This window comes from Globicephala melas, chromosome 2, assembly GCF_963455315.2.
Source record: "Globicephala melas chromosome 2, mGloMel1.2, whole genome shotgun sequence".
In the NCBI taxonomy this organism is placed as follows: domain Eukaryota; kingdom Metazoa; phylum Chordata; class Mammalia; order Artiodactyla; family Delphinidae; genus Globicephala; species Globicephala melas.
This window is the reverse complement of record NC_083315.2, coordinates 37,355,418-37,382,560: the sequence shown is the minus strand read 5'-3', so window position 1 is coordinate 37,382,560 and position 27,143 is coordinate 37,355,418. Positions and strand designations below refer to the sequence as shown.

At 43.2% G+C, this 27,143-nt stretch overlaps 1 protein-coding gene across 1 annotated transcript in view; it reads right to left on the bottom strand.

Moving 5' to 3' along the window:
• Nucleotides 1-1,806: 1,806 nt before the first annotated feature.
• AP3S2 (adaptor related protein complex 3 subunit sigma 2) overlaps nucleotides 1,807-27,143 on the bottom strand; it is a 58,014-nt gene continuing 32,677 nt past the window's right edge. The window contains exons 5-6 of the mRNA XM_030878632.2: nucleotides 4,385-4,492; nucleotides 1,807-2,774 (exon numbers count right to left, since the gene is read on the bottom strand). Coding sequence (XP_030734492.1) covers nucleotides 2,646-2,774; nucleotides 4,385-4,492 — 237 coding nt within the window. The 3' untranslated portion in view covers nucleotides 1,807-2,645. The remainder of the gene's footprint in view (nucleotides 2,775-4,384; nucleotides 4,493-27,143) is intronic.

Genomic DNA, 27,143 nt, shown 5'->3' with positions numbered 1-27,143 from the left:
ACCTGGTCCCTATTTTCATTAACCAACATCTCTCAGCAGCAGTATTTGTATCCCTCTCCAAAAAAAGGCCAATGAGGATTTCCTTTTATTTTTCAAAAACGTTTATGGCTTTGCTGATAACAAGCAAGAAAGGTACCTGGATTTGCAGGCAACCTCAAGTAGTTAATGAACAATTACTGTGGCTCATCCAAAGGGATCAAGTGTTCCAAACAAAAGACCAGGCTCAAGTTTTATGTCATTTTTAGAAGCAGTATGAGGGATGATGTTGCGATGCCCACTGCTGGAGTCTCTAGGACCGGTCAGTGGCTTTTGGGAATCACTGGTTTCTGGCAGGCAAAACATTCAAAGACTATTCCAGGAAATCCAGAACATGTGGCAGCAATGCGATAAGCCATGAAACAAACTCAAGAAAAACAACTTGATATGTATACGTATAACTGATTCACTTTGCTGCACACCTGAAACTAACACAACATTGTAAATCAACTCTACTCCAATAAAAAGTTTAAAAAAAGAAAAAAGAAAACTGACTTGGTTCTAGCTCTGTGACCCTGGACACAACACTAAACACTTTGAGCTTCTGCTTCCTAACCAGTTCAATGGAGGCATGTGGAGGACCCCCCAGCTCACACTCTTTGATGCTCTCACTGGCTACCAAGCCAGTTTTTAATCACAGTTTCTGAGAAGCTACCTATACTTTTTGAGGTTTCCTTATCCATAAGAAAGAAAATAATATTGGGAGAAGCCATTTGAGCAGTGAAAAAAAATGAACTGTGGATTTAGGCAAACAGACAGTCTCAATTCTTAGCCCTTGTGACCTAAAGCAGGTTACTTGACCTCTCTGAGTCTTACTTTCTTGACTTGCAAAATGGAGATGATAGTGTCTGTTGTAAGGATTGTGGAAGGATCTCGCTCATGCCACCTTACAGGAGGTGCAAAATAAATATCGTTTTCCTTCTTTGTTCCCTATATCACTTTCAGCAAATGTGAGAGGGATGTGAATATACTGAAATGTCTGTTAAAAATAAAAATTAAACTCTTTAAAAGAATATCAGAGGTTTTAACATCAGACAGATATATAAACCTACATTTCCCTCTTCCAACATAAGAGGGCCTACATTCTGATCAACACTGCCCATCTCTGAGGTTATCAGAGATGTTCCAAAAGACTGAGGTTAAGAGGCTACAGGGAGCAAAAGGCACCAAGCACAGGAAGCATTATTCAAAGTGGGAAAAGATGTGGTCCTGACCATGGTCCTGCCGGGCACCATCTCAGATGGGCTCTGCGACAGCATCAGGAGGCCTGAGGAAACAGTTTGAGCCACTGGCCGGCAGGCACGGAAAGTCCCCACGCCGGGAGACTTTACCATGATGGTGCGGCGAGCTCCCTAATCTCAAGGCAGCTCAACATCATACCCGAGACCTGGCCCCAAGGCAGCGCAGGAGTAAGAGGCACTACTTCAAGGAGCAGCTTCAGCTCTTAAGTTAACCATAGGAAGAAAGGCTCTTACCGAATGTAAACATTTACAGGTTTCCACAGCTAGCTCTAGGGGACTGTCATCTGAGGGGAACAGGGCGTGCCCAGAGTGAGCACAGGCAGGGACCCCTCGCACACTGGGGAGAAGATGCTGCACTGCCACCGGTTTCAGCCAGCAGGATGCCCGTGTCCCCAGCCTTCCCCTGTGCCAGGTCCAGAACACATGACCCCAGCTCAGGCTCTCATGCTCCAGAAGCTGGTGTAGACAGCAGCAGGTTTCCTGTACAAAGAAGACTCATCATTCATAACACAGCAACTGACCCGTCTGCTACTCGGAAGGAGAATGTATTTTAAACCTGGAAGAGTCATAATTCTTAGATGTTCCACCTGTTGTCAGCTTTGCTTTCTACAGACACAGGGCCCCTCCCCTTTGAGGGGGACCCCTCTGGCTGTGGGGGGTGCCCTCCCTATTGGCAGAAATGTGGGGGGCAGGCAAACAACAGGCTTATGATTTGGATCGTGTCCTGCACATAAACACCTGGGAGAGCAGGGCCAGGACTGTGGCAGTGGGGAGTGTATGCTGCAGGAGGTGGTGATGAGACAGCGTGGCTATACAAAAGGATTCTGGGTGTGCCAACTCTAGTAGAGTCAGTAGGCAACTCTGGATCTCATAACATCCTGCCCTTGTTTGCCACTCACCACATCCCCACATCTAGAGGGTCAGCCTTTTTCTAGCTATGGCACCTCACCAGGAAAGTCAATGCTACAGGACCTCAGGGAGCCTCGTGGTGCTAAAGTTGAAGACTCACGTCAGAGAACATCCTCGTGGTGGGGTTCTGGGAGCAGGGGGGCCTCTCACTACAGTCTGCAATCCCTGGGAGTGGCTGCACGTGGCAGGTAAAGGGGGCGAGTGGCTTGGGCACCTGACCCCTACTGAGGAAGCCAGGGCCCCTCACATCTGCAGTGGCTGTGTGTACAAGAGACAGGCAAGGCCGCACATGTGAGAAGCAAGCACACAGGCTGCCAGTGGACATAGGACTCCTTCCCACTTCGGGACAGCAGGGGCCACGGCCCGAGGCAGGACTCCTCTAGGGCACAGAGCGGGCTTTGCTGCAGAACTGGCTCAGCTTTGCTGGTTCCAAGGACTCAGTTCAGCCATCTTCCACTCTCAGACAAACTGGGACAGGTTTGGGACTTTGATGTTGAGATCACCAATGTTGATATTCCGAGGCATCTCCGGCAGGTTGATGTTTTTCACAGCGGACACGGCCCGGGCGGGCGCTGCTGAAAGGCCACCCTGGGGAGACGAGAAGGTGGGTATGAGAGAAACCCTCAGTGTCATCTGCTTAAGGCTTAAATAAAAACAAGTGAAAGAGGGCTAGAAAATGTCCAAACCGAGCACATGCAATGCACATTTTGATTTTTCCCTCCTTATGCCTCAAAGGTGGCCAACAAAACAATCTTTAGGTTAGTAGGTTCTATAGTACAGGGACCCAATCTGCACTCCTAAAGGTGGGTTGTGTCTTATGCAGTTTTATAGCCCCAGTGCCAACAGTGCCTGGCACACAGTAGGTGTTCAGTAGATGCCTGTTGAAATAACCAAGGAAGTTTAACCAAGTCATGTTCAGCAACAGGTTTATGAAACAAAATTAAACAAAACCCTCTCCTCAAGAGACTGAAGACTCTTACAGAGGAGTGCAGTCACAGGGAAATTCTTAAAGGGAAAAGGAATGTCACAGCTTAGGACAACCGCTTGCCAACTAATACCATGGAATGGACAAGAGCTGGCTTTGGAAATGTCATGTGGCCACAAGACGGGAAGAAGGACACGTAGGAGGTGGAATGTACCCACAGACACAGAAGGTCTGGGAGCAACAGAGGAAAGGTGCCTGCGGTCAGCCCTCACTCTCCAGGCTCGGCCCCGGTGTGCGGAGAGGGGGAGAAGTCGACGAGGATGTTCTCAAAACCATTTCGTCCTTCTTGACTACTTTTCAAGATCCTGACTCCAATTCCACCCTCGCCCAGCAAGTCTCCATTGCTTCTAGTTTCCAAACCCCTTGCCTCTGACTCACTTACTATTCCTGGAAGCTTCCCAGCCTACATTTCTAAGAGAACTATAGTTGCCACAATAGCTGTGGTCTGGAAAAGCTTCTTCAGCAGGACTGCCAGTCCTCACAGGAAGCATTCCTGGTTTCGCAAGATCAAGTTCCGTTACACAAAGCAATGAAGCTCTTTAAGACACTCAGATAATTGAAGAGGTAATTTGTTCTGCTTGTTCTGCCACGTGTGAAGGTGTATGCCTGTAACCTCTACTCCCTGGTAAGGCTGATGAAGGTGACGGAGAGACCTCAGGGGAAAAGGATGGAAATTTACTGTGAGCATTTGTATCAAACTCAGCACTATGTGGGGGTGGACCTGGGGTATGCTATTTTCAAACTCAGCCCAAACTCTACTGTAGCTTTTTATAAGGCTAACTGGAAATAAGGAAATTGGCAACTCTGAGGTCTGAAACCACGAGAAGTGCCTGCTGGGAGACCACTCATAGGCACACAAACTTAAGAAACCACACTGGAATCAGAGAAGGGGATTCTGGGTCCCTCCAGGGAACACGTGGCTTTGAAGGAGGAATTAGAAACCACAAACATTGGCCATAATCTCCCAAGCCAGAAGCTGTTTGCCTTCCCGTGCCACCTGGCTTTTACATTCACACTTTTAGCCTTTTTCTTACCTTTTTAATCTTCATGGCTGGCCTTCAAACCAATGAGTTTCGACAGACTCAAGGAAGAAAGAGGATGAGTAGAAAACCCTGCTAAGGATCCACAGCAACCCAAACCCACACATTAGCCATTCCTCCTTCTGCCCACGTCTTCTCTAACCAGCCAGGGCAAAATTACAGCTGCATCTCACCTCGGATTTCTCCAGCCTGTTCTGAGCTTCAATCTGAGCCACAATTTCATTCATGTTTGTTTCCAACACCATCCCACCCATCACCACCTCCTGAAGAATGTAGTGCACCTGAAGGGGAAACAAAAATAAGAAGGGTTAGAGCCCTTTGTGGGAGTGACAGTGTGGACCCAAAGGAAACCTTGTGGGCTTTCTTGTAGCAGCAGGGTGGTCATACTTGACACTGGCACCTGATTCACAACAAATGTCTCAGAGACCACAGGGGATTCCCCCCCACATCCCGGCATATCAAGACACAAATCTCTTTCAAAAGCAGTGCAGAAGGGCCTGGCTACACACAAGGTGGTGGCTGAGAGCACAGGCTTCATTTGAAGTTAGACTGTGTTTAAATTTCAGCTCTGCTCTTTGTTATTAGCTGGGTGACCTTGGGCAAATCATCCTTTCAGTGCTTCAGCTTCCTTCCAGGATTGTGGTGAGGGCTGAAGGAGACAACCTGTGTGAAGCACCTACCCGGTGCCTCGCACACATTGGGTTCTAAAAAAATAATGATGCCTTTCATTACTAGTGTTATCATCATAAACACCGACTGGCATTAAGTCAGTCCAGCTATGACAGAACAATTCCTGTCCACGCACATTTCCATGTGAAATATGTTATCCCCCAGGCTTCATAAGATCCTCCAGTCTGTGCTCTGCTGGAGGCAAAACAGGCCCGTTTCTTGGCACCCGTCCTCATCCCATATCTTCCAGCTTTAGATAAGAAACCATGTTCAGGGTGAATACTTTTTTGGTCATGAGGCTCACACGTGGGCCTTCCATCTAGCTAGTACTTCTCCCAACAAAGCTGAGTCTCAGACTGCTGTGACAGCCGACTATTGCGCTGACTAAACCACTCTATCCCACAGTGGCAGGAAAGCTGCCATGGGAAGCCCCAGGTGGGTCAAGGTGCCCACTGGGGTATGTAAGGGGTGGTACTTCATATTTCAAATCAAGTCCTATCGACATGGCCTTCAAAGCACTTTCAATTAAGTTGGAAAGAGAGCAAGTACCACTTTGTATTGTTAACCAATTGCCAGATTAGTGGGATAGTCCTACAGGAGGTCAGAGAAGGAAGAGAGCAGTGGCTAGAGAGACGAGAGCCAGTTTCACCGAGACAGTGAGAGAACTGAAGCTGGGTCCGCCATCAGAGAAGCAGGGAGGAGGATTTCAGGTGAAAGGCACTGGAGGAAGCAATTCAGCTGGTGTATGGTCTGAGGAGCACCTGGGTCTGGCTAGAAGGTCAGGTTTATGCAAAAGAGAGGCTGAGGATGATGCTGAGAAGGTAGTTTGGGTCTAAGGCAAGGTCTCTCAACTTGGGCACTATTGCCATCTGGGGCTGGAGGATTTTCTATTGTGGGGAGCTGTCCCGTGCATCGCAGCATGTTTAGCAGTATCCCTGGCTCTGCGCACTAGATTCCAGTAGCACTCCTTCACCTGTGACAACAAAAACGTCTCCACACATGATCAAATATCTCTGGGGGAAAAAACTGTCTTCAGCTGAGACCCTATTGGCGTAAAGTCCAGACTAAACTATGGAGGATTTGAGGGCCAATATACTCCACAGGCTATGGACAGTCAAGAAAAAAGACATCTCTGCAAGTTTGTGCACGTGTATTTTTGACACATGAAGTTTCTGACACATCAGTTCTCCATATTTTGCCCATAGTAAGTGAGGGAAATACACTAACAGATGTAACTAGGGTATTTCTTCTGACCTCGAGGAGGGAGTGTAATAAAGCATACATTCAAATACAAATAAAATATGTTTGCTTACATTAATTAAGCCTTATTAACCACTTTTATGTCTACATATACACTCACATGAGGTGTTTTAAAATTTTACACAATATGAACTATTTCATTATCTATATGCAATGGCAATTTAATAGTGAAACTCTCATATACAGATAATTTACAAAATGTTAAACAAGACTGGTCTTAAAATTATGCCCTGGGGGACTACACTGTTTATACTTCCCCATCAAGAAATAGGCTTCCAAAAATAGTATTGTTTCCTTAAAAAATTAAAAATAGAATTACCATATTACTTCTGGGTTTATACCCAAAAGAATTGAAAAGAAGGATTCAAAGAGATATTTTTATACCTATCTTCATAGCAGCATTATTCACAATAGCCAAAAGTAGGAAGCAACCCAAGTGTCCATCAATGGATGAACAGATAAACAAAATGTGGAATATACATGCGATGGAATATTATTCAGAAAATTCTGAAACATGCTACAACATGGATGAACCTTGAGGATATTATGCTAAGTGAAATAAGCCAGACATAAAAGGACAAATATAGTATAATTCCATTTATATAAGGTACCTAGTAGTCAAAATCATAGAGGCAGAAAGTAGAACGGTGGTTGCCAGGGACTGAGGGGAGGAGGGAACGGAGAGTGTTGTTTAATGGGTATAGAGTTTCAGTTTTGCAAGATGAAGAGCTCTGGAGATGGGCTGCACAAAAATGTGAACACATTTAACACTACTGAACAGTACATTTAAAAATGAAGACAGTAAACTTTATGTTATGTAAATGTTACCACAATTTTAAAAAATAGGTCTCTATACCAGTACTCCTAGTATTTATTCCCTTTGTTTAATGAACCTCTTTTTCATGGGGGAAGTAGTACTTGTTGAGCATCTACTATGTGCTGAGCACTTTATACGTAACTTATTTTAATTTTATAACATCCATCTGAGGTAAAACGATACATGGAAAAGTCAATAAACTATCCCAATGTCACATATTTAGTAGCAGAACTGATCACTGAATCTAGGTCTGTCTGACTCCAGAGCTCATGTCCTACCCTTTCCACCATACTCCCTCCTCAAAATCCCAAACTAAGTCTTCCACCCTCTTCATCTGAACAGGGTGTCAAAGGTCTAGTAGAAAGTCTTCCATGCTTTATCCCCAAGGCCTAGAACAATGCCCAGTGTGGAGTAGGCATGTTGAATGAATAAAAGGTTGTTTTTTTTTTTTTTTTGCTGTACGCGGGCCTCTCACTGTTGTGGCCTCTCCTGTTGCAGAGCACAGGCTCTGGATGCGCAGGCTCAGCAGCCATGGCTCACGGGCCTAGCCATTCCGTGGCATGTGGGATCTTCCTGGACCGGGGCACAAACCCGCATCCCCTGCATCAGCAGGCGGACTCTCAACCACTGCGCCACCAGGGAAGCCCAATAAAAGGCTTTTCATAAGTCTGAAAAGCATCTTCAGTGAAGCATCTTCCGTGGGCTTCAGGTGCTTAAAAGATGGATGACAGTGTGGTGGTGGAGGCTTTATGGAGAAGGTGTAGTAAAAGGCCTAACAGAGGATATCATGGGGACCAGCAGTTGGTTAATAGATAATGTCAGTTAAGACTTTTGATTTGAACACTGCATCATGAAGTCATAATTTTTAAATGCTATTCAAAATGTGTTTCAAGTGCAAAAAAGGAGAAATAAATAAAAATGCAAACTCCATTTTCAACAAAATTAGAAGATAACCACAGGGCTTCCCTGGTGGCACAGTGGTTAAGAATCCGCCTGCCAATGCAGGGGACACGGGTTCGAGCTCTGGTCCGGGAAGATCCCACATGCCGAGGAGCAACTAAGCCCATGTGCCACAACTACTTAGCCTGCGCTCTAGAGCCCGCGTGCCACAACTGCTGAAGCCCATGCGCCTAGAACCTGTGCTCTGCAACAAGAGAAGCCACGACAATGAGAAGTCCGCACACTACAACGAAGAGTAGCCCCCGCTCGCCGCAACTAGAGAAAGCTTGCGCACAGCAACAAAGACCCAACACAGCCAAAAATTAAAAAATAAATAAATACATTAAAAAAAAAAGGAGATAACCACAATCCCAGGCACCAATAGGTGTAAAAGCTGTCAAAATCAGGGAGCTCAAGCAAGGGCTCTTTTCCTTTTGAGAAGAAGAAAGGATGCTACTGAGAGAGGACACGGGAGCTGGAGAGCTCAGGAAGATCTGCAAAAATATACTTTTTGTAGGTAAAGAACACACCCTCTGGGACCAAACAGATTCCTTGTTTTTGGAAGACAGGAACTTCCTTGGACCTGGAGTTGGGGCTAAATGAGAAACCACCCAAACAAGCTCTATTTGCCTCACAGAGCCAGTCTCTGTGGCAGCGGAGAAGATAGCCTTTGCATGGTGGAAAAATTGCAGACACCCACCTCTCTTGGCTAGGTAGAAATAAAGGGTAAAGGAACTCACCCGGAACCTGAAATCATGAGAACAACTGCAGCCAGCCTGGAACACAGACTTGGGACCTCCCCTAAACAAGCATCCTGCAAATAGCTGGTTCCTGAAAAACTCACCTATTTAAAGATGAGTTATAAAAATGAAATCTGCACAGGATCTATATAAAGATGAAACAAGAAAAAAATAGGAAACCCAAAGGGAAGACTAAGACTACACACCAGAAAAATGCTGTGATACAGCAGATAAAATGTAATAAAATACTTTACAAAACTGAAAAAAAAAAAACTATGAAGCAAGAGCTCAAAGCAGAAGTGCAAGAGTTTATGGGAGAGGCAGGGAGACAAGAAGAAGAGAAGACATAAGTGGAAGGGAAAAAACATACAGAAAAGAAGATGAAACTGGAAGGAAGAAAAGGCAGGAGAGACTGCTGAAAATATAGGGAGGAACAAAAAGGGGAGAAATTTTTAAAAAGCAACTAAAATGAAATGAAAAAAGAATTAAAAGGAATAAGGAGAAAATGAGTTACAGAAGACAGCAAAGGAGATATAACATATGCATAAAAGAAAACTGTAACATAGAAACAGAACAAATATGTAAAGACTCAGTTCATAAAGATGATGTAAAAATATAATTCAAGATGTTCTTGAAAGGGCACATTGTATCGCAGGGAAAAACTGACCCAGAACAGTCAGTGCCAAGACAGACTTTGAAGGTAAGATTTCTCAATTTCTGCAACCAGGCAAAAAGATCAAATCACTTAAAAGAGGGACAAAATCTTGAAAATTTCAACGGTAAAATTCAATGCTAGCAGAAAAAGGAGCAATACTTACAAAACTTCCCAAGGAGACAAAGGGTAACCCAAGAATTTTACACCTAGGTGACTGTCAATCAAGAGTAACAGAATAGGAAATATTGTTCCCATGAGTCTTTTTTGAAGAATCTACAGAAGAAAACACTTCTGCTAACCAAGAGGTGACTGGAAAAATCGTGGCAGAAAGACTGGCAGTTAGCACTGAATCCCCTTAATGGTAGGACTAAGACAAATGGGATTAGAGTGACAACAGAATGCCCATGCTATATGTTTTGACAATGTAGAAAGCTACAGCTAGCCAAAAATTAGGAAGACGGGGGAAAAAAAGAGGGAGGCAGAATAATAACACTGTTTTCCTTACCCTCAATGGATAGCATTTAAAACCGACAACTCATGTAATAAAGATAAGTTATTTTGACTTTTATTGTGACTTTTTCCCCAATGTCCAAGCCCATAATCATCTGCTACAAACACTACCTTGAGAGCCATCAAATTTTTGATGTAGAGCCCAAAAGATCTTTTCTGCTAGCGAGAGATCTATGCCTTTTTTCTTGTATAAAATTCACTCATAATGTATCATCCACAATTTCCAGTTTCTCTAAAGGAGCGGGAGAACTCAGACTCCTGTGAAACAGGAAGCACAGAATTTTTCTAGATTTTAAGAGTCCTCCACCTCTAGTCTCCTACAGTTATCCTGTCCAAACCTAATTCAACTTCATTTCCTTTTTTAAGTAACTTGCCTTTCCAATGCAAGTTACTTTGCCTTTCCAAAGCAAGTTAAGTTTTCATAGAACAAGTCTCTTTCCTCACTCATGGTTTAGTTGTATATTATTAATTAAGTTACTTATTTACAATACCAATATAACTAGCATCAACAGGTCTGAAACAATCACAACTGACCTTTGGTAAGCACAGTGACTCGTGCAGTGTAAATGAGCAAAGGATGAGCAACTAGGGATTAGCTCACCAGCTGCCCATGTTAACCTGACAAGTCAGTGAAGACTTCCTTCCACTGACTATGAAGTGGACCATGTAAGATGGGTGACATTTCTTTGAGTGGAGATAGAGGGGCCTTGAGAAAGCTGGAGGTTGCCAAGCATGAGTGTGGGGAGAAGGCAGCCAAGAATCAATACCAAACTCATGTACTTAAAAAACTAGAAAAAAGGGCTTCCCTGGTGGCGCAGTGGTTGAGAGTCTGCCTGCCGATGCAGAGGACACGGGCTCGTGCCCGAGGATCCCACATGCTGCGGAGCGGCTGGGCCCGTGAGCCATGGCCGCTGAGCCTGCGCGTCCGGAGCCTGTGCTCCGCAACGGGAGAGACCACAACAGTGACAGGCCCGCGTACTGAAAAAAAAAAACAACCTAGAAAAAAGAGATCACAAAGAATGGTTCTGTTAAATGACAGGAGCTGACTGATGGACTGATCTTAAGGATGCTAGCAGAAATGTAGGTAAGTACCTCAGAGAACACTGAGGGTTAAAGGATCAAACCAACAAACCAACTGATATGGGGGAAAAAGAAATCTGAAACCTGAGTCATGTAGGTAGCAATAAAAACCACAAGAATAGAAGATAGCAAAGAGGTAAAGGTCCTCAAGAGCCCTAAACCCAGCTTAACGCAGTGTGCACTGAACAAATATCAATTATGAAGTAATAGTAATTCATAGCTCTCTAGCAAAATTCATTCAGAAGTGTTTAAACAAAAGTGCTACTGATTTCTTAGTTCCTGGCAAATCCCCTGGTAATTTGACCCAAGAGTAATCACAACAGGGAAGAGTTTAATCTGAATAAAAAGATTAAGATAACCCTAATAAACAAATAGGTTATCTTGATGTGAGGGGAAGGCAACAGAGGAAATACTTTGGGTGATGAATCTGAAATGTTAACAGGTAAAATGCTGGTTGGAAACTGTGTTTTACAAGATCAAGATACATAAATTTATGGCCACACTTTAATGAGTGAAAGTTGGTATTTATAATTCTGTCTCTTAAAACCCCTTAAAGGGACTTCCCTGGTGGTCCAGTGGGTAAAACTCTGCACTCCCAATGCAGGGGGCCTGGATTCGATCCCTGATCGGGGAATTAGATCCCACATGCATGCCACAACTAAGAAGTCCGCATGCCACAAGAAAGATCCCACATGCCGCAACTAAGACCTGGCGCAGCCAAAATTTAAAAAGTAAATTAATTAAAGAGAAAAACAACAACCCTCAAAACAGTCAAAAAGTAGGAATGATTACCAGTCAAGATGTCTATTCCTCTGAAGGCAATCTAACCTGCTATCGAGACTCTATTCTCTCCTCCCCACACATCTGGACATCTGTCTCCTTCATTTTTCTTTTCCAGGAAGCTGTCACATCATCCTCCCTCTGTTGAAGGTACTTGCTTCTATAACTGGATCCACTGGGCATCCAATGTGGCCCCTGTATTCTTTTTTGTCAGTATAAGCTAACTGTTTGAGACCTTCCCCATCTCATTCCCTAGAGGCAATATGAAATGTCCTGATCAGGATAGAGACCTATAAGTTTGTACCCTGGGCTCCCTCAGGAAGTGTTCCTGTGACCCAGTTTACTAACAGATGAAATAAGAATAAATCTGGTGCATGTTGAGCATTCAACAGAGCTTAGGTACAGCTTTGGGACTCCTGGAAGGTGTGACTCTCCTGTTCTGAAGAGCTTGAATCAGAGGTTCTGTGCCAACAAAGGCTTGGTAAGCAGTTCCACTGTGAAAATGCACAGAAAGGTGAAAATAACACTGGGAAGCATCGAAGGAGAGAGTTAAATGACTGTTTAACCTGCTGGGACTTCCTGATGGAAAGAAAGCACTTCTCTAATTGAACAAGGGCTTGTAATGCTGATGACTCTGCTGAGAATTGCTAATACTAACCCTCACTACCTTCTACCATTCTTCATGCTGATCCTGTTAAGCAGTTCTGTAAAAATCAGAGACTGCAAAACCATTCTTCCAAGATTTGAGGTGATGAATACTTAAGACTTGGGCCGAGTAAATTCAAGAAAGACTAAGGACCTCTCTAGGCTAAGATAATCACCCTCTTCTCAGTGATACTGCTGTGCCTAGTATGCAACTCTCCTGAGGCACTCAATTCAGTGCACTGTCATATTTTTCACTTGTCTGTTCTTCTCCTCCACCATGATTTTCCTTGAAGGCAAAATCTATGTCATATTCTTCTCTGGGTCTCCAGTGCCAAGCACTGTGCTTCGTAACAGCGGTACTTCATAAATCTGGCTGCATGGATGAAAGAGGCTCATCTGGTTCACAAGTTCTGATTTTGAGGAGACACAGGCCTTTTGAGTTGGCCTGGCTTCCCATTCTGGCACTGAGAAGAACACTCTAACTGCCTGGGACACAAGAGTTAACCTCCACAGATAAAAGTGGGTTAAAATGAGCTTGCTCGTTTCGTGTCAGGATTGATACAGTCTAAAAGGGAAAATAAAAGTGTCACTTCAAGGACAGAGGTGCTCCTTAGGGACACAGCTCTGGAACTACAGGGGGTGGAGACAAGTCAGTTTCAACAAACCTGTCCAAGAATAGAGGATTCCAGGATCTTCAAAAGTTCATCCTTGGTTATGTTTCTCACTGAAGATAAAAAAGTTCTGAATCCAATCCCAGGTCAACAGAAGCCATCACTGTCTATGGCTGTTAGCATAACTGATGCCATCTTGGGCACATACAGTTCCTCCTGTCCTTCTGCTGATCCTACCCGGGACTGTACTGTGCAGTAATCACTTCTCTGTTGTCAGGGGATTGGTATGTAATAGATATTGTTTAATAATCATTCTGACCAGGTGGCCTCTATGCTCTGTTAGTTCCCAAACAACGATGAAGACCTTTGCTGACATATACCTGGTTACCCATGAGACTAGTAACCCATTCATAAATCTTGACTTAGGAATGCATGTCCCATTTCCAAGCACATACCCCCCTACACTAGGTTAACTATGAAACTGTCCCAAGGGCCCCTCGGCAGTGTGGAGTGTAGCTGCAAATGCTTCCAGATCACTGCCTGATCCCACCCTGTGAGTGAATTACCCTATAATAAACTGATCCATCGATTATATAGAGCTGCCTGTCTTGTCTTTCAGTCTCAAGATAGCTTCTCAGTTCACTGGGCACTTTTCATTCCCTCTGTCCTCCAGCAATCACTAAAAGCAAACTGACCTGGAGCCTGAAGATAACAAACATCACTCTTTTTCCTCCAGTAAAAATACAGTCTCCAGACATTGCTGGCTATGTTCCAAAAGTTTATTTTTAAATATTAAAGTTACAGTGTATTTTTCTATATTTATAATAAATAAGGTTCTCATGCAAGCAGGACACAAAAGCTGACTCAAATCCATGTTACCTAGAATGTGATACCATAAAGCACCCCTGCATCTACAACTAAGTACCATGAATAATACTGTTTCTATAGTAAAATGCAGTTCTATATTGGGATGGCAGGAACCCATCTAGCGGAACTCCACGGGCAGAAAGGATAGTGACATGTCAACACTCACCACACTCCAAGCTCAATCATATCCACAGAAATCTCTAAACTAGATCAATCCCTCTCCAGGTATTCTGCATTGGAGGATGAAAGCCTGCTGTATCACACAAGACAAGGGCTCACATCCCCACTTCGTATCCATACTCTCATATCTTTTTTTATTTTTATTATTTTTATTTTTTATTTTTATTTGGCTGCGTTGGGTCTTCATTGCTATGCACGGGCTTTTTTTTTTTTTTTTTCTAGTTGTGGCGAGTGGGGGCTACTCTTGGTTGCAGTGTGCGGGCTTCTCATTGTGGTGGCTTCTCTTGTTGCAGAGCAGACTCTAGGCACGCGGGCTTCAGCAGTTGTGGCACACGGGCTCAGTAGTTGCGGCTCGTGGCTCTAGAGTGCAGGCTCAGTAGTTGTGGCACATGGGCTTCATTGCTCCGTAGCATGTGGGATCTTCCCGGACCGGGGCTCGAACCCGTGTCCCCTGCATTGGCAGGCAGATTCTTAACCACTGCGCCACCAGGGAAGTCCCTCATATCTTTCTTAAAACAACTATTACGGGGCTTCCCTGGTGGCGCAGTGGTTGAGAGTCCGCCTGCCGATGCAGGGGACACAGGTTCGTGCCCCGGTCCGGGAAGATCCCACATGCCGCGGAGCTGCTGGGCCCGTGAGCCATGGCCGCTGAGCCTGCGCTCCGCAGCGGGAGAGGCCACAGCAGTGAGAGGCCCACATACCGCAAAAAAAAAAAAAAAAACAACTATTACCACAGAGAAGACAATAAAATGCTCATCAAATACAAAAGAGCATGGTCACAGTGCTTGTACTGGAACAGGAGGATGCCAATATTGCAACATTCAAGTTTTAAAAAAGAACTGTTAATCACTAATAAAATATCTAGTCTACTATATAAAATCTAAGTGCTAATAACTTTTTCTACCCCAAGTCAAAAAGCTTGGTTGGTTTCATCTGTTCCGAGGAAAGGCCTCCAGAGAGTAAGGAGGGAAGAGATTCTTGGTGGGATGGGGTATGCATCATCTCTTTGTCTATGCTAGAGGGTGTGGTGGCTATTAATAGGCCAAAGGATAGGAGGATGCTCCAAGTGGACTCAGTACTGATAGGGGAAGAGAAAATCATCTGAGAGTCATTTTTTCCAAAGTAAGTCTCTAGTTCCCATATTACCCATTTTAGAAAGAAATGAAAAGGGGAAGAGGGCATAAAAATGCCTTCCAGAAACCTGGTATGCTCTGCTAAAGTAAAGAGAGCAGGCAAAGAAAGCAATCTGCTTTGTAAAGTTCTGTTTTTCTCTTTTCCTTGCTATTAGTGTCTCCTGAACCACTTTCATGACCTTCCTTGGTTTTTAGACTAGACGTTTTCCACAGTTTTCTCCAGACGTCTTGTCATGAAATTCCATAAGACCCAATCCCTAGCCCTTGATTTTCTGTCTTTCTCTTTCACTCACATGATCACACAATGAAAAAATGAGAAAATAGTGGAATCTCATCTTATATAAGGTTTAAGTTCTAAAGTCACCAAGTAAGATGGAAACTATGCATAGCCAAAATCCCTTAAATCACCAATGCAGTCCAACCTGGCTAGTCTTTCCTCTTGATTACTTTTTTTTGTCCTCAGTTAAGTACTAGATAAAGTGGCTGGCTTGTTGTTTAGGGACCACACAGATTGAAAATCTGTATTGTATCTTTAAGGATTAAAATCACTCTAAACACAGTAAGATGCTCATGGGAGGCACATGACAGGCACATGAGAGGAGAGGCAAAGAAGAGAGGATTCAAATCTTCCCTCTCACACTCATTCCAGGCACAGACTAAGGGAGTAGAATTGTGGACAGAATCATTCTGTATTTAGAATTTAATTCTCTTTCTTCTTGCCAAATGGTTAGAGATGAATCTGTATATACTAAGTATGTATATGTGAGCCCACTGTACCCCCACAAACAAGATAATGTATTACGTTCAAGTATTCACTCATTTTCACTAAAAGAATGTGATCTGTAACAATGTCTATTTTTATTTTATTTTTATTTTTTTTAATATTTCCTTGGCCGCGCAGCACGGCATGTGGATTTTAGCTCCCTGACCAGGGACAGAACCCGTGACCCCTGCACTGGAAGTGCTGAATCATAACCACTGGACTACCAGCAAAGTCCCATCAATATCTGTCTTTAAATATGCTTAACATCACAGAATGTTAAAGCCGGAAGGAAGAAATGAAGATAAGATTTGGACCCTGGCCTCAAAGGGCTTAGTCAAGGAGGGAAGATAAAACATGCATGGAATTAACTATAATAAAAGGAAGACTGTGACCCAAGTACAAAATGCTGTGGAATTTTAGACAAGGCTGGGCCTTAAACTAACCAGTAAATGGAAGAGAAGCTATCCAGGCAAGGGAAATGGCAAATCACTCAGTAACTCATTAACTATTCTTCAGGGAATTCCCTGGTGGTGCAGTGGTTAAGAATCTGCTTGACAATGCAGGGGACATGGGTTTTATCCCTGGTCCAGGCAGATCCCACATGCCGTGGAGCAACCAAGGCCATGCGCCACAACTACTGAGCCTGAGCCCTAGAGCCCACACACCTCAACTACTGAGCCTGCACACCACAACTACTGAAGCCCGTGTGCCCTAGAGCTTGCACGCTGCAACTACTGAGCCCACACGCTGCAACTACTGAAGCCCACGTGCCTAGGGCCCATGCTCTGCAACAAGAGAAGCCTCTGCAATGAGAAGCCCACGCACCGCAATGAAGAGTAGCCCCCACTTGCTACAACTAGAGAAAGCCCGTGCACAGCAACGAAGACCCAATGTAGCCAAAAAATAAATAAAATTAAAAAAGAAAAAAGAAAAAAATCATGGTAAAGTCTCCAAACAAAACAAAACAAAAAACTATTCTTTATGCTCTCCGAATAATTCTTCTTCTTTAAAAAGGATTACTCACTTGCTGGTTTTATGTTTTGTGCTCTTTTAAAAAATAAATTTATTTATTTATTTATTTTTGGCTGCATTGGGTCTTTGTTGCTGCGTGTGGGCTTTCTCTAGTTGCGGCGAGCGGGGGCTACTCTTCGTTGTGGTGTGCGGGCTTCTCATTGTGGTGGCTTCTCTTGTTGTGGAGCATGGGCTCTAGGCGCACAGGATTCAGTAGTTGTGGCACACGGGCTCAGCAGTTGTGGCTCACGGGCTCTAGAGCACAGGCTCAGTAGTTGTGGTGCATGGACATGCTCCGTGGCATGTGGGATCCTCCAAGACCAGGGCTCAAACCCGTGTCCCCTGCATTGGCAGGCAGATTCTTAACCACTGCGCCACCAGGGAAGTCCTGTTTTGTGCTCTTGAGTATGTATTGTTGACTGTAGCCAAGTATACTCATTGCATTTTACTCCTTCCTTAAAAAAAAAAATTCCTATAATGAGTCAGAGTTCTCTGTGAAGTAATTTTTTAAAAATGTTCTAGCAGGACTTTCTTTTTTGTCTACTGTTTCATCCTCCCTCATTTCCTGCCTGTTTGCAATATTGGTCCCAAATGCTAAGCACAACACTTTGTAAAGAAAATGGTCCAGGCTTTGTTCTCTTGAATTTTATCCTCTCTCTGGCTGGTTATCTGTTAACAAAACATGAGCTTAATACATTCTTACCACATTGAGGATGCTAAAGCAGGAGAGGACACTAAGGGAGTATAGCTGTGTGGAGAGTGCAGGCTCTGAAATCAGAGTCCAGGGTCTGAATTCTGTCTCTGCCACTTACTAGTTGTGAGACTTTGGAGAAACTGAGGCATCCTAGCTCTAAAGCTCAGTTTCTCCATCTGTAAAATGGGGAGAACAAGAGTTCTTACCTGACATACCTATTTAAAGATAAAATAAAATGATGCAGGAAATAGGGCTTCCCTGGTGGCGCAGTGGTTGAGAGTCCGCCTGCCGATGCAGGGGACACGGGTTCGTGCCCCGGTCCGGGAAGATCCCACATGCCGCGGAGCAGCTGGGCCCGTGAGCCATGGCCGCTGAGCCTGCGCGTCCGGAGCCTGTGCTCCGCAACGGGAGAGGCCACAACAGTGAGAGGCCCGCGTACCGCAAAAAAGAAAAAAAAAAAAAAAGAAGAAGAAGAATCACTGCTATGGGGGGATACAGAGCCACTGAAAAATTCAAATGAGGGAGTTAGTCAAAAACACACTTTTAATATGTCATTAGGCAGGTGTGTAAAGGGTGAAGTTAAGGGGGTAATATTGAAGGCAGAGAGAACTGTAGGAAAAAAGTAAAAATAAAGACAAAAATCATCATTTATTGAGCTAAGCAGTTACCCATTAACTCCAATCCTCAAAATAACCGCGAATGCATGCCGCGGAGCGGCTGGGCCCGTGAGCCAAGGCCGCTGAGCCTGCGCGTCCAGAGCCTGTGCTCCGCAGTGGGAGGGGCCACAGCGGTGAGAGGCCCGCATACTGCAAAAAAAATAAAAAATAAAAAAATAACCGTGAATGGTAGATGCCAAGACTCTTTGATTATAAATCACACCATTATTTTATGTATCACTAAAAAGGAAAATGTTGAAATGCTAATTAAACTGTGAAATGCCATTGACTGTAAGACAAATCTGGATTTGATATGTAAAGTTATAAATATTACCAAAAAAGGGAGTCTAAGAATCAATTAAATATGGTATCATCCCTGTTTTACAACTGAAGAAACTGAGGCACAAGGAGGTCTTTAGGAGGGATGCCTAAGTCACAAAGTTAGAATCTAGTAGAGCCAGAACCCATGAAGCCACTTCAGGCAGAATCCCACTCAAGGAACACAGGGCTCCTCCTGAGTCCACCCAGATGTTATCTCCCAAGGGAGCAAAGGCAAAGCTAAGTGATAGACTGATGTATGCCCTGAAACTAGTGGGTGTACACAGCTCATAACCTTGAAAGTTGAGGTCTAATTAGAATCTAGTTTTTAAAAATAGGCCTCTAGGGCTTCCCTGGTGGCGCAGTGGTTGAGAGTCCGCCTGCCTGCCGATGCAGGGGACACGGGTTCGTGCTCCGGTCCAGGAAGATCCCACATGCCGCGGAGTGGCTGGGCCCGTGAGCCATGGCCGCTGAGCCTGCGCTCCACAACGGGAGAGGCCACAACTGTGAGAGGCCCGCATACGGCAAAAAAAAAAAAAAAAAAAAAAGGCCTCTAGCTGTGTTAATCAGACATTATATCTGAAAAGTGCTTTGAAAATTAAAAAAATTTAAAAACCATACAAAATTTGGACAACCAATCAACTGCAACAATTAACCTACCAACTATATTTGAGTGCCCTGTACTGTTCAGATAACTAACAAACTATTACATATTGACACTATTCCAAGAGTTTAAAACCTATTGGAAACAATTAGGAATAAAAACTTTAAAGCAAGAGTAAGAAGACAAATAACTTGGAGACCTACAATACTGGAGTTCAGAGAAGACTTCATCAAATGTAAAACTTGAGCTGGGTGCTGAAATCTTGAAAGCTTGTTAGGGAGAAGATGAGGGTATTTCAGGGTGGAGACAAGGCATAGGCAAAGGCAAAGAAGTGGGAATTGACAAGGTATGTATGAAAAACAGAGGAAGACTGTCTGATTGGCCTGAGGGGTCTCCGTTCCAAAGCAGAGACAGCCTGAGGGACAAGAGGATCCACAATCCAGAGATCCTTTGAGGTCAGAAGGAAGAATGTAGACTGAAGGGAAAATGGGAGAAATGTTTTCTATGGAAGATTAGACTGAGTGAAAAAGGTTGGGAGAAATACTGGATATAGCTGCTGTAGTTACCTAGAGCTGATATATTAGTTACCCAGGAAGGAAAAGGAAAGGAAAGGGGAAAGGAAAAGAGAAGGAAAGGCAGAGGTGGGACTGAAGCGGACCCTGAAAGAAGAACCAATACCATTTTGCGACCACTTGGAAATAGAAAGCAAAGTACACATCCGAGATTTCATGCCTTGAAGGAAGATGATATCGCTGACAGAATAAGGAAAGTTAAGAAGAGAAGACCACAGCTGAGTGGGTAAGTGGGTGAGGGGTAGGCAAGAGAGGAGGTGAGGAAAGTAGGAGAAAATGAGCGGTTTGGTGTACACTAAGTTGGAAGTGATGGCAGGTCATCCAGATGGAAAGGTGCTGTACACTCCCATAAACACAAGCCTTTAGCCTGGGTCAGAATGAGATGTAGATCTGTCGCCCATCTGTATCAAAGCAGACGAGTGCCCAAGGATGAATGTAAAAAGAGAAAGCCAGCAGGGTGCCAGGGACAGACCTGTGTGGAATGTGCCCATTTCTCTCATTCTGTAGGTAGGAAAAGAAGCAGCAGTCTTAAAGCCCAAGGGGGTCAGGCCCAGTCAGCAAGGAACCTTCCATTCCTTCCCTGAGGTTTCTAAACAACATTAACATGATTCTTCTAGGGTAAATTCAGATATATTGATTCTGAAAATCTAAAGGGATGCACTTTATAGTGACTGGGCAAAAAAACAGGAAGTGCTCAACTCCAGGCTTTGACAGGATGACTTCCCTTCAGTGCTATCAGGAGTTCAACTGCAGGCGGATGGGTCTGGGCATCCCTCTGCCCTAACCTGCTAAAAATGTCTCACGGTACAGACCTGGCTAACTTCAGAAACAGATGGAGCAACTTGTTCTCGACAGAATATGGACCTTAATTCTTGGGGTCATAAGCAGATAAGGCCACAAAGATTCATCAATGACCAAGATGTCAATGTAGCAAATTGTTTTCCCCAATCTAGATGGATGTGCTTTCAGACTCATAAATGTGTCCTGAGGTGTACTCTGGGCCATTACCACTACTGTGCACACACTCCCTTGGCCCTCCCACTTGTACTCCGGAGTTAATCACAGTTCCTAGGCTAAGGTGAAGGGATAATGTGTAGACAATCTACAACTTATCTAGCTTCAAGCTCAGACTTTGCCTCAGAGCAGGAGACAGCAATTTAAACTGTTTACTGTATAAAGCTTACATTAAGAGAGGGCTGTACTCTTTCTTTAGTGCACTGGACCTAGAAGACCCAGGGTGATAAAGAAGCTATATATGTATATGCACATGGTACAACATTTTTGAAAAGTTAGTCCCCACACTTACCTAGCTCCCCTCTCCGGAGGCAGTGATGACTTTTCCGCTCCTCTTTCCCCATCCCTACCTCATCTCCTATTATTCCCCCCGCTTTCTCACTTCCATTCGGCTATACCAGCCCCAAGGCCTTTGGACTTGTTCCATTTACCTGGAATGTTCTTCTCCAGGGAAGAATCTATCTCTCTCTTCTCTTACTTTCTTCTGGTTTTTGCTCAAATGCCATCTTATCAGGGATGCATTTCCTAAGCACCCTATATAAAATATCAAGCCATACCTACCCACCCCTCAACCTGCTTTATTTTCTCTCCTGCACTTATTACCACCTAACATTTATTTTATTTTGTCTCCCTCTAGTAGATATAAGATTCATGAAGAAAGGAATTTTTGATTAACTATTTCGCTGGTAGTAGATGGACAAATGAATTCAACAATGAATAACCAGTATGTGCCAAGTATTGTGCTAATATCTGGAAATACAGTAGTGAGCGAGACAGTCTGATCCTTACCTTAACAGTATCTGGAGGTGGCGGGGGGGGGGTAAACAAACAAAAGAATGAAATAAATATTTACTATGTCCTAAGCACTTTCCATATATTTAATGCTCAAATCCACCATATAAGCTAGGTGCTATCACGATTTCCTGTCCACACATAAATTCCTAAGGCACAAGCCATATGGTTCTTAAGCGGCAGAGCCGGGAATCAAGCCGAGACATGCAGGCTCTGGAGTGTGTGCTCTTAAACAGGCAAATAAGCAAAAACAACACACTGTGTTAAATGTCACGGCAAAAGTAATTGAAGGTGCTCGGGTGGAAACAAGACAAGTACATCTATTTCAGTCTATGGGCAGTGAGGGGAATGCCAAGAAGTTTTCCTAAAACCTTTCCAGAACTGTCAGTCTGGAAATACAGGGGGATAGAGATTCAGTTTTGGACATAACTGAGTTTGAAGTGAAGTGAGTTCGGATGGTACTTTAGGAATCACTAGCAGAAAGATAACTGAAGTCATGGGATTGTGTGAGATTTCCTAAGAAAAGAGTGTCTAAAAGAAAAGAGAAGAGGGATCATTTAAGAGGTAAGAAGCTCAAAATGCCAGATGAAATGGCCAGAAAGGTAGATAAAACCTAAAACTAGAAACAAAGAATGCTTTAAGAATGAGGAAGTATCAAAACTGCTTGGTGAAAAGGGCACTGGGGAGTGTACATTGGACTTAGAAACAGAGGACAAGGTTCTCCACAGTCTGACCATTATCTACTTCTTCAAACTTCTCTCGGCCTAATCCCATACACACACCCTACTCTAACTCAGTGCTCTTCATCTAGGATAGCACTGCTCCCACCCCAGAGGGCATTTGGAAATGTATCAGGCAGAGGACCTACTAGCATTTAGTAGAGGGGGTCAGGGATATCCACAGTTCAATGAACAACTGCACTGCCCAAAATGCCACTAATGCCTCAGCTGGCAGACCCTTTGTCTAGTGGCAGTTTATGCAAAGTTCCCAATCTCCGGTGGCCTTCACCCCTAATGTTCCCATTCCTCCCTACCCCCTGCCATACCTTTAGCCTTTGTTCCTACTGTGTGGTCTCCTGGAATTCTGGTTTTGGAATCAGAAGTCAACAAATTCTGTAAATTTTTACATATCATATTTATTATAATATTCATGCATTTAAATTCTCAAATTCTGTAGTAGAGTGGAAAGCACATGTTTTGTGTTTTTTTTGGTTTGTTTGTTTGTTTAAGTTTTAGGCACTTTAAGCCTCAGCTTGCTGATCTGTTACACAGGGATGTTACTATCTACTGTATTAAAGATGACTGGGCTTAAAGTACCTAGCACAATGCCCGGCACTTGGCAGCTGCCCAATCAACATTAATTTCCCTTTCTATGATTACCCTCCCCTTGAATGATTACAGTCCACCCATGGTATCGTTGGGGGCTGATTCCAGGACCCTGCCACCAAATACTGAAACCCGTGAATGCTTAAGCCCCTTATATAAAACGGCACAGTATCTGCATATAACCTACGTACATCTTCCCATATACTTTCAATCATCTCCAGATTACTTATAATACTTAATACAATGTAAATGTTACATAAATAGTTACAAATACAATGTGAACGCTATATAAATAGTTGGCAGCATGGCAAATTCAAGTTTTGCTTTTTAGAACTTTCTGGAATATTTTTATCCCCCAAGTATTTTCAGTCTGAGGTTTGCTGAATCTGCAGATGTGGAACCTTCAGATCCAGAGGGCTAACTGTATTCTACTCAGGAATTCATACAGACCTCACTGCTCTTCTCACTTGGCAGTGATCTTCTACCTCAAGTTGCTAATGGTTTTCTCCAGCTACCTGACTTGGGGCCGTCACACCTGCTGCCCAACATGCTCCATATCTAGGACCTAGGCTCTCAGGCAAAAGCTATAGATGGGCCACCATCTATCCTGCCCCTCCTCCATTTCAGAGACTTGCCCCAGAAACAGCTATTTCTTTAAAGTTCCATTCTTCTTTCTCTACCTCTGATTAAATATCATTAAATAAAAGAGCTCACGATTAGGCACTATGTTATTCTGTATAAATAATGTATATATATTTTAGTTTTATGAAGTACAATATGCAGATATACTATATATATTTGACTAAATGCAGTGCTTGTGATCACTGCTATAAAAAGTAGTACAAAATGAGAGCTCCCTCATATAACAACATGCCTCCTAAAAAATTGCATTCAACTTAAGGCTCCTTCTTCAAAAATGTTGCTTTAGTCCAAGACCCAGGAATGTCTCTATGTGACCCATCTTTATAGTTGCACCATGAACCTCTTGAGGACAGAATATTTGTCTTTTCCATCTTTGTATCTCCATATCTAACACAGTGGCCTCCTCATTAATAAATGTTTGCTATTTGATAATCAGAGAAAAAAAGACAAAAACATTCTCAACAGACATCAGTACTTTACCAAGGTCAGAAAGCCATCAAGGTAAGGATAGGTAACTGGAAGCCTCTGTAAGGAGAGAGGAACCTGCCTCTCAGATATGGAAGCAATTTATTCTATTAGGGAATTTTAATTTTGTAAACCACCTTAAATTCATATGGGAAGCATATAAGACATAAATGCCAAGTATTTCATGAGAGAAACTGAAAAGCTGCTACATGAGATGCCTTTTCCTAAGATTCAATCATGTTTCCTTTTTACAAGTGTTCCTCGATTTTTCTGATACTAAAATTTCTAAGTTTCCACCTATAAATTGATACTGAAGCATACGTCGGATTTGTTTTGCCTCTAAGAAAATAAATGAAAACAAAACAAAACAAAACTGTGGTAGTCATTAGTAATATTCAAAACTATTTCAGGTTCTCCCCCATCTTGGGCACACCGTAGGACTGCACTTTCCTAGGCCTTTAAGTGAGAGCATGTGACTTGCTTTTGGCCAATGAAATGTGAGTGCAATGGATGCGTCACTTTAAGAGCCAACACACTTTAAGCGCCCAGGTGGAAAAGTACACGTTGATGAAGATTTCCATCAGCCTGGACCCCCGAGTGACTATAGTTAGCAGACACACACCACGGCCACACAGCCTGAGTGAGAAATTAACCTTTCTGCTACTGAAAATTTGGAGTTATGTTATTACCTAGTCTACCTAGATTGATACAAACACCAAGTCTGGCAAAGGGTTTTCAATTGGGGATCAAGAAATTCTGTTTTTTATCTCAGAGCAGGCCAATCCTCTTTTGCATCATAAATAATAATAGCAAGAAGTGAATCTCAATTCCAGCCTTTTAGGGCACCTACACATCAGCAATCCAGGTGATACACAATTTGTTTTATCTGCAACACAACCAAGTAACATCATTGGTAATAAGCTTTGCTATCACTACAGTCTTGACAAACACTAGGTTTTATTGAAAAGGCCGGATAACAAACAGCTCTAAAGGTCAAATTTTGCTGTTCTGTGTACAGTATCATCCTAATACCCTAAACCAGTAATAAGGAACGATTAAACAAACCAAAAAGGTTCTCTGTAATTTCAAGTGGCAATCAATGAGACTGTACATTGAAGCAGTGCAAAGTTCAAGCGCAAAGGAAAGTGAGAGTGTATACTGTAGCAGATATTACGTATAGTTTGGAGCAGTCTGAGCTTTTCTTTCCTTTTTTTAAAACAAAGTATAGCAATGTTAGAAATTTAAGAAATCATTATTGCTAATCTCTGAGCTGTCCTGAGGGAATAAGATACTGGCCTCTGAAAAATATTCTGCTACAAAATTCTTCTCAAGTCTCAGCAGAGAAGGGCTTGGAATGCGATGGGACAAAAGGCAGGCCTTGGCTCCCCTCCACTTTCTCAGGAGCATTCAAAGAGAAACACAGGTAGCCAGAGACGGTTAGACATGCCATCACCTTTCACAAGAACTAAAACTCAAACAGAATGTCTTGTTCTTTTAGGCCCAAACAGCTCCTCCCTCCTCACTAAAAACACACAAAACGTGTGTCCTTTACTCTTCCTCCATTCTCTGAAACAGAAATCAGGGTATCTGCTTCAAAGATCACCGGGGTGTGGAGGGCATTAATGAGCTTTCTTATCACAACCTCTGTTCCCAGAAGGGACACTTAACAAGCACCATCATTTATTTATGATCCTTTCATCTTAGGTCTCAACAGTTCATTTCAATTTTGAGCCCTCAGCATTTTCCCATTTCAGCAGCTTATACTTAGCAGAGATTTAAATTCCATACTACAGGGTTTCTTGGGCTCAGACCTGCCCCAAAGCATACGTTCCAAATTTCCTGAGACAGCCCATTGCAGATTGAAATCTATAAAAAGGCTGGATGAATTCCCTTGACACAGGCACTAAACCATGACTCTGATGACCAAATCTTGAAAGCCCAATTGAGTTCCAAATCCAGCTTTGCTGTTGAGGCACTGGTAGAACAGAATGTTAGGCTACTCACGTGACTGTCTTTGAACAAAACTCAATTCACCAAAATCAACACCAATACCCACCTCAGCCATGAAATTGAGCTGTGTTTGGGGGATTTCTGAAAACAGAAGGGAACCAACTGCCCCAGGCAAGATAAGCTCCAAATGGCACAGTCTGGAGAGTTGAGGACTATGCCAGAGCCTATGAAATCAAACTTTATTCCAACCTGCAGCATTTTAAATCATGAAGAAGCTTATGAGGCTAGAGACGTGAGAACTCTTTAGTGACACTCACCTGTAGACAGCTCACTCAGTAAAAGGGGCCATGCTAGATCCAGGGAGGGAGACAAGGGCAAACACAAAGAAAAGAACAGTCTAGTCAAGTAGGGAAAACATACAAACTCACATAAACTAAGGTACATAAGGTCAGAAATAGCACTACATATTGTCCACAGAGATGATGACAGGCCAGGGTAACCAGGACAAGCTTTAGGGTGGTAGGATTTGAGCTGAGCTTGAATGACAGACTGGATTACAAAGAGATGTTGAAAGGCAATTCAGGCAGAGGCTCTGAAGCACGAATTACAAAGAGATGAAGGCTGGTCCACTCTGGCTAGAGCAGAAGGTATCTGGCTAGAAATAATGGTAAGTGAGGACAAGACAGAATAGGGACAAACTGTGAACAGCCTTGAATGCCTGGCCAGGGGGTCAAAGCTTGATAATGGGGGACCAAAACAGGTCTGTGATCAAGGGACCTAGTCTATAGGGTGCTTTGGAAAATGAATCTAATTCCAGTGTGCAGGATCAACAAGAATGAAGAGAAAACAAGGTTAGAAAACCCAACAGACACAACTGAAATCAAGAGACACCATAAATGAAGACAGTGGCTCTCCTTGACTCATAATTGAAACTAGGATTATAAAATTTATATATATATAAAGGACATTACTGGGTCAAATGGGGAAAATTAAATATGAACTATATATTGGATAACAGTATATATTAATGTTAAATTTCCTGAATGTTATGTTGTGGTTAATAATTAATTATGCTGTAATTAAGTATATTAGAGAATTATGCACAACATATTATATAAGACAATGTCTTTGTTCTTAGGAGAGGTCTGCTGAAGTATTTAGGGTTGAAAAGTTATGATGTCTGCAACTAACTCTCAAATGGTTCAGGAAAAAAGTATGTATCTAGAGAGATATAAAAGCA